At 34.4% G+C, this 14,691-nt stretch overlaps 1 protein-coding gene across 1 annotated transcript in view; it reads right to left on the bottom strand.

Annotated features, from left to right (window-relative positions):
* Window positions 1-672: 672 nt before the first annotated feature.
* Window positions 673-14,691, bottom strand: part of LOC103591749 (contactin-1-like) — a 26,791-nt gene continuing 12,772 nt past the window's right edge. The window contains exons 3-7 of the mRNA XM_008574263.1: window positions 13,659-13,729; window positions 11,284-11,518; window positions 8,593-8,696; window positions 3,576-3,762; window positions 673-932 (exon numbers count right to left, since the gene is read on the bottom strand). Of these exons, the coding sequence (XP_008572485.1) occupies window positions 673-932; window positions 3,576-3,762; window positions 8,593-8,696; window positions 11,284-11,518; window positions 13,659-13,729 (857 nt within the window). The remainder of the gene's footprint in view (window positions 933-3,575; window positions 3,763-8,592; window positions 8,697-11,283; window positions 11,519-13,658; window positions 13,730-14,691) is intronic.

The raw sequence follows: 14,691 nt of genomic DNA, 5'->3' as shown, positions 1-14,691 counted from the left end.
GCAACAACCTCAAAAAAGTATAGTTGTTATATCTTTTTTGAGATGACCCAAAATAAATAGATAAAGAGAATGTGTCCTTTTAAAAAATAAATAAAATGAAGCCTTTTTCAATATATTGAAGTGTGTGAAAAATTGCCTCTCAATTTTTTTCACATTTGCTCTAAAATTTGGTATTCAAAAAAACACATGTGTTTTTGGCTGCTGGCTGGTAGGGGATCTGAACTCTTGACCTTGGTGTTATAACACCATGCTCTAACTAATTGGCCAGCCCTGTGCTTTTATTTATTTATTTATTTTGTTGTTGTTGTTGTTTTGGAGGCTGGCCTACACCAGGATCCGAACCTTGACCTTGGTGTTATCAGTACCACACCCAAACCAGGTGAGCTAACTGGCCAGTCCTCAATAATACATGTGTGATATAGAGAATACAAGTACATGGAAATAAGCTTTTCTCTTTGTTCATTTATAGATGGTAAGTCAATATATCAAAAGGTTCACTCTGTGCTGGGACACATTATCATAATCATTGCCAAACAAAAATGAATTAATTCTACCTCTTTAAGCACTGATTATTCTAATTTCTATTCTTTAAAGCAGCTATTCTATTTATCTTACTCACTTGACAGTATTTTCCTAAAATTCACTGAAGATGTTTTTTCATTTCAAAATTTGTCATGGCATTATGCTATCTGATCTGCTATACAGGCAGAATAATGAAGCTGAAATGTTTTTGCCAAAACAGCAAAAAATTGTAAACACTAATCGCTCTTCATAAGAATGAAGCTTGTGTGAAGAATAATCTAGCAATCTTTTAGATACCTTGTATCCTGTCACTGTAGATTCATTTGATAGTGCAACGACATGATCCCAGGTGATTATGTAGCGTGAACCAGATCTGACTGAACTGATGATCCTTGGAGGCTGGCTGGGAGCTGTGAAAAGCAGTAATACGCAATCAGCGGTCACCATACCCAATCTCAGTTCTGCAAACCGCATGGCATCAGGACTTAACATGCTGATGAAAATGATGCAGACAACACCACCACCACTACCTAATTTTGATGAGTGCTCACTGTGTGCTAGGCACTATGCTAAGCACTTTATATCCATGAATTCATTTAATGCCTCCAGTGGCCCTGTGAGGTAAATAACAAAACCATCCTTTATTCTCTTTCATCATGTTCCACTTGAGTTTCTTTCTTCACCTGTCTTTTGAAACTGCTATTTTCAAGGTTAGTGATCACCTTTGCTTGGCCAAATCTAAAGTCACTTTTGTATCCTTTTCAAACGTAACATCTTTGGAGCATTCCATAGATTTGACCCACCTGTCTTTTGAAACTGCTATTTTCAAGGTTAGTGATCACCTTTGCTTGGCCAAATCTAACGTCACTTTTGTATCCTTTTCAAACCTAACATCTTTGGAGCATTCCATAGATTTGACCACTTTCTTTCTTCTAGAGTCTCTAATTCTTTTCTTAAATTAACAACATATTAACCCATGGTTTTCCTTCTGCATCACCGGCTGTTTCTTCTCATTAACCATCTTTAGCTGTCTCTATGTCCTGTGCTCCATCAACTTGTCACTGTTGGAATGACTTAGGACTTGATCCTGCACACCCTTCTCTCCTCTATCTGTGAACCTTCCCTAAGTCCTTACATCTGGACATGTGACTTTAAATACTCACAGTTCTATTTCAAGCTTTAATCTCTCTCTCTTGGCCTCTAGATATAGTGTCCAACTGCCTATGTCTATTTGAATGTCTAAAAGATTTCTCAAGTGTACTATAGTCAAGACAGAACATTTGCTAAGTACTCCCACATCTACCTCTCATGAATTTTTCCTATTTTTAGCAAATGGCACAACCAAACTCCCAGTTTTCCAAGCAAAAATCTGGTATGCAGTCTTCCAGTCCCCTCCTAACCAACATTAAAATTAGCAGCAAGTTGTCAACTTTGCCTGCAGAAAATTTTCCAGTTCTCTCTCTATTCCAGTTATCACTTAGTGCTAACCACCATCAATTCTCTCCTCAACTACTGAAATAGCCTCCTATTTCGCATTTCTATTTTCACTCTTAATGTACTACTTATCCATTTTTCACCTGGAAGGCAGAGTACTTAAAAAAATACATAAATTAGACATAACATACACAGGACATACATAAATTCACTCTCTGCCTTAAAATCTTCCAGTGGATTCTTACCACACTTAGAACCAAAAATCTCTACTATGAGTTACAAGGCCCTCTATATTTTGGCCCTAGCATACTTCCCTCCTCACCTGAGAACCTATGCCCTGGCCCCACTGGCTTTTCTACACCTAAAACATTCCAAGCTCTTCTCATCTTAAGGCTTTCTACTAGTTATTCTCTCTGCCTGAAAAAATTTTCCCCCAGCTCGTCATATAGCAGATCTTATTCTAAGTTAAATGGCATCCTCTCAAAGAAGCCTTGTCTGACTACCCAATCAGAAATTAGGTCCCATCCAAGTCACTTTCAATTTGATCTGTTTATTCATTTTATTGCCCTGTCAATCTGATATGATCACACTTATTTGTTTGGCAGAGTTGTCTCTTTCTGTCAATCTGATATGATCACACTTATTTGTTTTAGGTTTCTGTCTCTTTCCATTAGGTTGTTCTGTCTTCTTTCCATGAGAAGAGAGTCTGGGTCTGGCTTGGTCCCTTCTGTATTCTCACCACTTACTACAGTGCTCAGCATGTAGAATGTTTTTGATGAATGAATAAATGCAAAGAAGAACAAAGAAATGAATGTTCCTTTTATAAATTTGAAAACTGAGGTTTAAAGAGGTATGGCAATTCATCTATCATCAGACATTTAGCAAGTGATAGAGACAGATCTCAAACCCATGTCTGACACCAAAGTCTAGCACTTACCACTATGTTCTATCATCTCATTAGGAGATTTTCTGACCCCCAGGGAATTTCACAAATTTACAAACCCTAATGGTAATCACTTCTTCAGATTCCTGTGAAACTTCTTAGACTCCTGAATACAAATCGTCTTTTTTAATATATTCAACTTGGGTTCAAGAGCAGAGATAGCCAAATGAAACCAGAGAAATTAGAACAACCAGAAAATCTGAGCAGGGTAGATGGTCTTGTTAAATAAACAATGAGAATGTAAGAGAGTAAACACAAGGTGACAACATTTAACTTGAATTTACACTGTGCAATGATGAAGGTCTGTAAATCAAAGCACAGAAAAATAAGCAGAAATTTAATCTTCTCATGCTGTTGATGCAATGCTATGAAAACAGCATTTAAGTTAATAAGTACAGAATTAAGACAAGTTAATTATCTCATGGTGCAACATTTGAGGGGAGTCTTTTACAAAGGGCAGTTCTCTTATTTTATTTCTATAAAGGAATGTTAAATGTATGAAAGCATTCTTCACATTTTTTCAATGTTTTAAAAAAATCTTGTGACTATAAAGTTTATCATTGAAAACCAAATACGCTCAGACAGCCAGGTAGAAATTTTCCCTCATATGTACCTGCATCATGATTGAATCAAGTGCTAGTTTCTGACAAGTCTAAAATCAAAATGTGAGACTCACGTGCTTTCTTGGTGAAGGTCTCGATCACGTCACTTGAAGGCCCACACCCTGCACTATTGCAAGCCCCGACTTCTATAAAGTACTGCGTGTCTGGCAGAAGGTTCTCCAGCCTGGCTGAGTACTCTTGGCTGTTGACTTGAACTCTGTGTGCAGCTGCTTCTTTGTCGTGGGCGGCCCAGTACCGAATCTGCGAACATTCAAGAGCAGTAGTGTTTTGCTCTGATCCCAACTCTTCAGTTGTGAAAAATTCTTTTCAACTGAATCTGTTACCATTGATGTTGGCTGAGCAGCATGTTCTCAATTATTACTCAATGGTATTTACCCTTCTATTAGCCTTACAGTGTGGCAAGCACACAATGCAGATCTGATTAAAGATGTTAAAAGCAAAGTTTCACCTCATTGCCTGAAAACTCTGCATAAGATATACCTTCAAAATATGAAAGTGGTCTCCATTTGGAAGTATAACATTTTTTATCATTTATATCCTGCTTTCTTTCTCTTTTTTTGTCTGGCAGCTGGCCAGTATGGGGATCTGGGGATCCTAAGGCTGATCTTGGTGTTATGAACACCGTGCTCTAACCAACTGAGCTAATGGCCAGTCAACCCTGCTTCATTTGTGTTTACTTGGTTCCAAACTTGTTATGAGCCATTGATAAAGCAATAGGGATAGGACTTTGCTTGACAAAAACAGTCATTATGTGGCCTAGAACAGGCCAGTGTAATACTTTCTTCTAGCTCCTTGGAGAAGTATGTATGTAAAATTATTTACATTGAACCCATACAGAAGTTGGATATCAAAGCTGGATACCTAATAACTTAATAAATTGTAGAATTATTTATCTTTAAAATAATTTTTTAAAAATTTTACCCATGTTGTGATTTTTAATGATTACTTTAGTCAAATGATTATAACCTTCCTTGTCTCTTAAAGCTTAAGAACAGCTATGAATATAATTTTCACTATTCAAATAAAGGCTGTTATTGGGGATTAGAAATCTATAATTATATCTTAAAGTATGAATAAAATGAATAAAAAACTGTAGTTATATCAAGGTATAAATAAAAAGGAAATTCTTTTTTATAATTTTACTGGTATATTATGTATTTTAGATGCTCTGTCTATAAAATAATAAAATTTTAATTTCACAATTAACCAAAATGTCTAGACAAAAATATATAATATTAATATAATCCTGAATCTTTTATTTACACAAATACATATGAAACCATTATAAAATGGTACTGGATGGTTCAAATTCACTTGGCAGAAGTGAGTTTTATATGTAGAATGAGCCTTTTCTGAACATTGAGAAGTGGATGAATACTTCTCCTTTCATCCAAGGCAGGGCAGTTTCTAAGCTGCATTTATAAAGTTCTTCAAAGGTCCCAAGGGATGAAGTACCAATTGCCCACAGTGGTTTCCAATGAGACAAAGCATCTTTCTATCTGAGCTCCCCCCTTTCCTGTTCACTCTGCCTTTTCCTAATACTTGCTCCCTAGGATCATATTTAAACAAACGAACAAACAAAAACAACATTAAAAAATACCTTTTCCTACACCTTTGTGTGAGGCCATGCTTTGGGGAGATTCAGACCAAGACAGATGCTTTCTCCAAATTAACTAAATGAAGCATTTCCTAAATATCACTTTATGCTCACCATAATGATTTAACCTTTAAAAATATTTGAGTAGACTATTCAGGATTATTAATCTCTTACAATGATTGTAAAATATCATCTGCATTAATCTTTAACTCAGTTGCTTAGAGTTTTTGCATTCATTATTCTTGATAGTCTATTTTGCGTATTTTTGTTAAATTAATTAAGTGAATGTTTTACCTGCTGGGTGAGCAAACTCAAGTCTTTCGTGAATTCTTGGGCAGAAGCCCAAAGTTCCAAAATGTCCTTGATAAGAAGAACTTTTTGCATTCTTCTGGCTTACCTGCACTATGGAAATATTTACTGGGTATTAAGATTGAAATTGGAGATCTCTTTAATCAAACTGGAGGAAAAAGTGTTGTACATTCTACTGAGATACACTTTAAAACTGCAAGGGTAGAGAAGATTATTCTTAGACCCACTGCCTGCAGTTCTCATTTGAAATGTCAGGAAATTAACCTTGAGATCAGACAGGATCCAGGGCTTCTCTAGCTTTATATTTTATTTTATGTTTTTAATGTACTGACTTTTTTTTTTCTGTGCATCAATATAACTTAGATCCATTGCACATTTTCATGGGAAGTACAGTGGGGTACTGGTTTTGATGATCATCTCTCTTATTAAATGATTGGCTTTTCCCATCATATTTTAAAATAGAAACAATGACCACATTATAGTCAGTCAAGATTTCCCCCCATACATTTACAGAAGCATGTTCTTACAGGAGAATAAATGATAATGGATTTTCTCAATTCGTGCTTGTCTCTTTGATATTCAAGGCTCTATGTGAAAGACTTAAGAAAAATGAGTGAAAACAATAATTCTATGATTTATTTTCAGAATTTTTAATCAAACATTCTCTGGAGAGGCAAGACCTAGATTAAAATCTGGTTATGACAATTATTACTCACACAAATGTTTCTAAGCTTCAAGTCTCCCATCTTTAAAATGGGGACAATAAACTTGGGATTGTGTGCATTCAATACAAGGAGCTTAATTATGTTTTAAGCATAGTAAGGATGCAATAAATGTTATAATTCTTATCATTACTAACATCATCATAATCATCTTCATCATAATCTTCATCATTGCCATCATCATCATCATCATCAACATTGTCTTCAAATGCCCAGTGACATAGAGCAGGGAAAGCATTAAATGCAGGTTATTTAATTTCTTCCATATAATAGTCCTATGATGCAATGATTACTCTCTCAGCTTCAGAGGTGAGAAAACTAAAAAAAATTCAAATAAATTTTTTCCACAAAATTCCTATGTGACAGACCTGAAATATAAATCCATATCTGCTCAGCAACAATGATCATAACTTTCTACTTAGTGTGGAGTTCAAAAAGTCAGAAATTTATAAAAACAAATTTTTCCATGGCACACACCACTTTTCCTTTGAAATTATCATTTGAGAAAATCTTATTTGCTAAAGATTATTTTTTGCTATTTGAGAGTCCTAATTGAGGTTTACCTCCCAATCGAAAAAGTTTAAATTCTGATTATTATCTGAATTCATTGGTACTACTGTATTGCTTCTCACCTCCCATTTCCTTGAACTATGCTTGTTGGAAGTTATAAAACAGTCATATATAATTCTTGGTATAGGCAAGGACAATATTGCATTCTCTAGCACTTTGATTCAATGATATAGGTTATATTTTAAATTATCTTAAACATTTTTTTAATTAGTTGGAAAATAATGTAAAAGAAGAAAAAATCCTGTGGCCAAAATTTGACTTTCCAAGCTCCAAATATTGATATCTTCTTCTGGACATACCTTGAACTTATGTATCACAGGGGTTTGTAACATCTAGTGAATCTGTCTTTCCCACTTCTTTCCTACTAGTTGTAAAAGTGTCAGTTTAGTAAGTTTTGAATATTGGGTATTCCCAGTCTACTCCTTTCATTCCCAGTTCATCCTTAACTACCCCTTTGTAATAAATTTAGGCAAACCCTCGCAAAGACTATCTGAAGACACTATCTTGAGATTCATTGAGCACTTTATGAGCTCTACCCAAATCCTAATCCATGATGCCAAAAAAGCTTTCTGTTAGTCTGGGTTTTTCTGCTTAAAGACTTGGGTTGCTTTTTTGGCTGCACCTCAGAAACATGGCCTTGAGAAAGACAAGTCGTAGCACTACATTTGATCATACTTCATTATTCCTATCAATACTCAGTGAATATTCACTCAGTGCCTCCTACCTCATGTCCAGCACTGTTCTTGGCACTGAGAACAGAACAGACAAAATCCCACCCACATGGAAGTAATATTCCATGGATATTTGGAGAAGGGGGAGCACAAGAATCGAGAGGGCAAGCTGGCTGAGTGGGCAGCTCCAGAACAGCATTCACTGTCCTCTCACTGAGCAAAGCAAGAGAAACTCTGTGGTGTGGCATAAGTCCTGCACTTAGAATCAGAAAACTGGTTTTAGACATTGATCTGGCACTTTTTATTAGTGACAACTGAGGCAAGTTGTCCAATCTTTTCACTATCCATTAGCTCATCTGTAGAGGTAAGATGATGCCAATTCCTTTGAATTTTCGCTCCTTGTGCTCAAAAATATGAGATGACTTCAATTTTCTTACATAACCAAGTCTAAATAGAGTTAGTGTTGTATTGAATACCCCAACTCTTTTTCTAGTTTCCATTTTCCAGTTCTTACTTCCTTTGACTAAGACAACCTCCCCTTTCTATCTGGTTAATCCCTGTGGGTCCTTTAAGACTCAGCTTGAGGGAAGTTTCTTTGGGATATTTTGATTGTTGCCAATTTTTCCCCTTCAAGATAACTTTATGAGACACGTAGTTGGTATAATTATAATTACTTCTTTGGGAGATACTTTTAGAAGTGGAACTACTAGGTCAAATAGGGTGACCATTTTAAGAATGTTGTTATAAATTACCAAAATGCTTTCCAAGAAGCTTGAGATTCATCAGCATATTATGAGAATGTTTGTCTTAAAAGATCTTGGCTAACCATGAGTGTTAATTACCTTAGTTTTTATTTTGGCCAATTGTTTGCCAGTACATAGCTCTTTTATATCTCTTTTAGATAAGCCAGTTAGGAACCTGCATTTTACTCTTAACAATTAGCCTATAAATATGCCAAAATGCCAATTGTTTGCCAGTACATAGCTCTTTTATATCTCTTTTAGATAAGCCAGTTAGGAACCTACATTTTACTCTTAACAATTAGCCTATAAATATGCCAAAATACTAAACATAGAGAATATAGTGTTAGTTGTCGCATAAATTGATGGGACACAAAACATTGAAAGGTGCAATATGTTTGAAAACTTATGTTCATATATTTACGGATAAATGTATTTCATTTGATAAAAACTGAACTCACCTGATAGCTTTCCACTATTTTTCCTACAACATGCTTCCAATGAACAGATATCTCAGAAGATGATAAGACATTTACACCTACTTCTGTTGGGGCTTCATTGGGAGCTGAAATTTCATGAGAACATTACGTTCTTAGTAAGATGCTGACATAAAGAAATTCAGATAACACCATTTGCTATATAAATGAGTTAGAACTACATTTTAATATTGCCAAAATAGCTTTAATATTTTTGAAATAAAATAAGTCCAATAATTTTATTACCGCTTCCTCTACTTTTACTGATGTTATTTTATTTCATGGTTATTGATGATACATGCAAATACACATATTCATATATATGAATGTTAATATAAATTTATACACACACACTTTTATAGCATATGGAAAGCTTCATGACTTTCTTACTAGTATCATGAGTAAGAACTGTACTAATTCTTATTTCTCTCAACTGATATGCTTAAGAAAGCCTGTTGATGAAAATTAAAGTGAATAATATTTAGCTTATAAACACTACATTATCAAAAATAGGAAATGTGGTATTTATTAAATAAAATTATTCATTACACTTAATTTTCTCTTGTTATTTATATAAGCTCATGATATACAGCAATATTATTAATAAAATTTCTCTCTTATCTTAGGCTAAAATCTTAAAAAAGTTTTTTTCTAAAGATATTTTGAAACAAGTTGTGACATCCACTGTTTCTTGGACTCAAAAAGCTTTTTTATGTCTAATCTTCCAACTGGGCAGCAAGTCAAATATGTATCAAAAGGTCTCTGTTCAGGGGGAAAGAAAAAGTAATTTATATCCTTTATGAAATTTACACAAAGAAACCAAGGAAACCCTTAAGCAGGGGTGATCATTTTTTATTGTCTTTCATTAAAATGCCATAATCCTATTTAATGTTAAAAAATGTTCTACACATGAACACTGTTGCCTTTTTAAAGCAAGATAAACATGCAGCACCATGATTGATTTTTTTAACAGTAGAAGAAAAGAATTAACACATACAAGTTTCAACACATACAAGTTTTATAAGACATAAAATATTTAGTAAAGAAATGTAATTAAATATGAAAGGCCACAACTAAATTGATGACAAGCATGGCCTTTCACCTGAAAGCTTACTTTAGTGCCAAATAAAGCATTAAAAAATTGATATTGGGTGTATGATAACTTGTAAAATGCATTTAACTTTTATTTTCTCTGTAAGATGTACATACAGTATTCAAATTATTAAAATTGAGTCAAGCTATTCATATTTATGTTGAACAAGCACAAGCATAGAGAATGTATGATTTGTTATCATGATTTTTGCATTGTTTGATTATAAACTTAAATTATATCTGTTTTTTATTCTTTTTATGTATTCAGTTGAGCTAACAAACTTTAAAAATAATATATATGTATGCATATATATGAGTATACATATGTGGCAGCCTTTTATGTTTGTATTTTTAAAATAAATTTTATTATGTATATTTGAGGTATACAATATGATGTTATGAGATGCATATATAGTAAAATGGCACCTTTGTACTGAAAGTAAAGATCATGGAATGACGTGAATACATATTATGTTTTTAACAATTATGAAAGCTAATAAATCTATGACTGAAGAGCACATGTGAGAATTTCTGTTGAGTTCTAAGGGATAGATAAGTGTTCATTTTAGAGTAAAAATAATGCAAATTGAGTAAACCAATTAAGCATTTTTCCTCCTAGAGCACAGAAGAGTAACTTGCGCAGTTTTATTATTTGAACTCTTTCATCTGTGCTTTTCATACACATGCAAAGAGAAAGTTGGCCAGTGGGTGAATGTGTTAGATCAGAAGGCAATGAAATCTCTACTTGCTTCTCTAGCCATTACTTACGTACATAGTGCACAAGTAAAGAGACACAATAAGGAGGTCTTATCTTTTTAATAGAAATATAAATAATAAAAAGCATAGAAGCTTAAGTAGGAAATCATAGGCAACAATGTAATTATGTTTAATCTAAAACCGTATGTCATTTAGCATTGATATATAAAGTCCTCTACAAGAATGTTCAGTTGAGTTAAAGTTTCTAGAAAAACAAAGAGGGCCGGTATCAATATTGTTTTTTCCTTAAATTACCTACAGGACAAAAATTTCCCTTCTCAAGAAAAAATTTCAACTGACTTTCTGATCCTTTTTTCATATAACTATGTTCAGATTCCCTTTAATAAAACTCCAACATGCCATTGTGATAACAAGTAAAGTTAAGTTGCATAAATCCTACCATTACACAAATTTTGGGTTAAAATTTTGGGAAATTTTACAAATAGTATACATGTTATAGATTTTTTAAGTAGTAAACTTTATGAATATAAAGAAATACTGAGGTTTCAATCCAGTATGGAGAATTTCTGACTACAAAATTGTAATCGAGAGGCCAGAGACAGGAATCTAAATCAATTATTTTAGTGGAGATTTCCTAACTACCATGGATGTGATTTAAAAGATGAGAAAGATTTTAGTGACATTCCTGTCATTTAGATAAAGAGATTGGCATTTTAATTTGGGTCAAAATAGTATTCATTTACTAAATTCATAGTATATAAGAAAGTCTTAGTAAGTAAGGTGTGAAAGAAAGCAAATTAAATGCCTACCAGAGAGAATTAGGTTTTCCTTCCCTCATCATGATAGGAAGGTCTTTCTTTTACCTACCGTCCTGTGCCGAATTAATGACTGCTATAAGGCTGTAAGGTCCGTCTCCTTTGTTGTTGAAGGCCTTAACTTTTACTTGAAACTCAGTGAAAGGACTCATGGTTTCATCTTTATGAACATATCGGCCAGTGTCTGGATTAGTAACTGTAACTTTTTTCCATTCTTCTCCATTAAATGGCTTAAATGCCACTATGTAACCGAAATTGTTGCCATAGTGGTATTCTCTTGACAAAGGCTAAATAGAAATTAAAAAATTACATAGGTTTCAGTGATACAGTTAACAGGGGCCAAAATCTTAGGCAAATAATGATATACTTGGAAGCATGCTCTTTGTAAAAACATATGTCGTTCATAAGTTAATGCTGGTTGAAAATGCCAGAGCAAAAACACACTCAAACATAAGGCGACCTCATTTACCACCTGGTATCCTTGCTCTTCCTGGAACACTCCAGGGGGCTCCCACTCTGAGACTTTGACTTTCAATTCCTTCTGCTTAGGATGTTCTCCTAGATGTCATATGACTCCCTCCCTCCCTTTCTGGAAGTAAAAGTCACCTACTTAATGATGTTTTCTCTGGCCACGAAATCTGCCATTTCATGACTCCTTCTGCAATATTCCATATCCCACCTCCCTGCTTCATTTTTTCTCTTTAACACTATCATGATCTAACACTATATATATCTTACTTATCAACTTCATTGTCTCTCTCAACTGCTAGAATACAAGTTTCATAAAGGCAGAGTTCTTGTCAGTTTGATTTTTCTCTTTATCCCTAGCACCTAGAAGAGGACCTCTAATAATATGTATTTAATGGTTCATTGTCTCTCTCAACTGCTAGAATACAAGTTTCATAAAGGCAGAGTTCTTGTCAGTTTGGTTTTTCTCTTTATCCCTAGCACCTAGAAGAGGACCTCTAATAATATGTATTTAATGAATGAGTAAATCTTTTTTTAGAATTGGAAGGCAATGGTAAGAGAGTTATACAAGATGCTGGAATGTCTATATAGTAATCAGAAGGAAACAGGTCTGAAGAATAAAAGAGAAGGTGACAGGAGGAAGAGGGTACACTGCTCTCATGAGTAGGAGGCTGGCTTTAGGCTCCTGTCTAACCCCAACCAATTTTGCACCATTTTCTCACAGTTTATTACTACACATGTCAATTGCCCAATAAAGAAGTCTATGTCAGCCCTAACAATCATATAAATCATATAAACTGACTTAAAACCAGTTCTAGTGAGTACTTGCCATTTGGTGTTCTTTAGCCATAAGATAAATGTACAAGTTGTATATTGACATTTTTCACCAGAAAATCAAAGTTAAGATGTTTTAGGCAAAAACCTTGAACTAAATACAATGCAGTTACTTGGATATAGTCACGTCAAATAAGAAGATACAGGAATGTTTAAAGGTCAAAGGGTAGAAGCTATATTTGGTTGCAGAGTATAGATACCTGGAAGCATGATCTCAAGGTTGTACAAAATGTGATTTTAGATTATTAGACAGTTAAAACATTCCTAACATTTCTACAATAGTCTAAACATTTTTCTTATTGATAATTTCCTACTTAGATTTTGGAATTTAAAGTATAACAGAATGAGCTATGGAGCTTTCAAAAACAATACTTCTCAGGCAGGCCCCATCTCCGGAAATGTGATTTTGAATTTTTTGGACAAGAATTTCCAATTTTGAATATCTTGACAAGGCTAAGATATGCTGCCTGGATAAAGGCCAGATGTCTAATTCAGAAAAGTCTGTGCTATCACAATCTTTCCTACCCACTCCAAATATCTCTCCTGTTTCAGAAATCTGGCTAAGATGTATTGTTTTCCAGAGATTATTGTCTCTGATATAGAACTCCCTTTTGGGTCATAAAAATTAATAAAATGTTTTGGATACCTCAGGAAAAAGTCCCTTGGGTGACTTCTAAGACTGCCCTATCGTGATAGATTACACTAGTGTTCAAAGCAAGCCTCAAGTGAGGAAGCAGCCTCCAGCTTAAAATTGGAATTTGATATAAAGTTTGAAAATTGAATCTTTGGAGTTGAGAATGCCCAGAAAAAAATACTATAAATTACAATTGGGTTACCAGAACACAATGAGATCAACATTTCTCTGGAATAAGATAGTAGAATGTTTCATCTTCCAGGCTAACAGATCTTTTACCATCCAGGATCCATTTTTGCATAGGAACTAATACTAAACCATAGTAAGCCAGATAAAATCTGATATGCAATTAAGAGGAAAAAAATAGTAATCTACTCTTGTTTAGGCATTGGGCATTCTCTTTTACTTCAATTTATTTCAGGAAACAAAATGGATTTGAGATTAACTATAGATAAAGCACACTATAACGTGTGCAACTTATCAATACTTACTGCCCATGTTATGGTCAGCTCTCTGTTGCTTCCACCCCCGCCTCCTACATCTGAAGGTGCCACATTTGGTGCTGAAACAAACAAACAAGTATTAAAAACAACAACAAAAATAGAGTGTTTTTTTTTTCTGATGTTCGAGTATTTATCCACTGCAGAAACCACAAAATTTTTCTTTTACTAAGAAAGACAAGCTGCATGCATGATCCACTCAGTTATAACAACAATGGCTCACAGTAGCTGTCAAAATCTATTTTTAGTGCCAAGAGAAAAATAGATTTGGTGTCATAGGAATTCTGCTGATTTCCCACAGCAGAGGAGAGTGAAGTAAATTTGCATCCCCCATTTTTTTTCTTTCTGTGTCATTTCATTTAATATAATTTTAAAAGATGAGATATACACTGTTGGGAAAATATTTTATAGCTTTTACTATGGAACTGCATTGACATTGGATAATGTCTCCAAATACCTGGAAATACAAGAAATTTAATATTTTCTCTTGTGCTCTCACTTCCAATTCCTAAATCTCTTCTGGACTTGTCAGTGACTCCAACTCCCTCCCCCGCGGCCCCCCATGCTCTTACATCATCCTGCAGTCTCAGTCTCTCTGCTGGAGAGATTCAACTCTCTGAAGTCTTTCTGTTCTTAAAAACCTTCCTGCAATACTGCTTTCCTCTTAAACCCCAAGCCATCGGACCCTTTCCTGTCACTGAATTGCACAGAAGAACTGGTATATGATTACTTTTTGTACCTCACTCCATAATGACTTTTTAACAACTCACAATCTGTTTCCATTTCTTCACAGTACTGAAATCATTCTTTCAAAAATCACAAAATTGCTTTTTACTGCCAAGTCCAATAGCCTCTTCTTCTTTATCTTCCAAGGCATTCTCTCTCCTTGAAACTCCTTCAGGGGAGGCACTGTATCTTATTAGATTGGTACCCTTAGCCCTTAACTGGAGTTGTACAGATGAATAAATCTTTGTTTCTACACTCGAAGAATGACTCAGCTACCCAGCTAGGTGGATGAAGCCTG

The sequence above is a fragment of the Galeopterus variegatus genome, unplaced genomic scaffold (genome assembly GCF_000696425.1).
Source record: "Galeopterus variegatus unplaced genomic scaffold, G_variegatus-3.0.2 Scaffold1023, whole genome shotgun sequence".
Lineage (NCBI taxonomy): Eukaryota > Metazoa > Chordata > Mammalia > Dermoptera > Cynocephalidae > Galeopterus > Galeopterus variegatus.
This window is presented reverse-complemented; position numbering and strand designations above follow the sequence as displayed.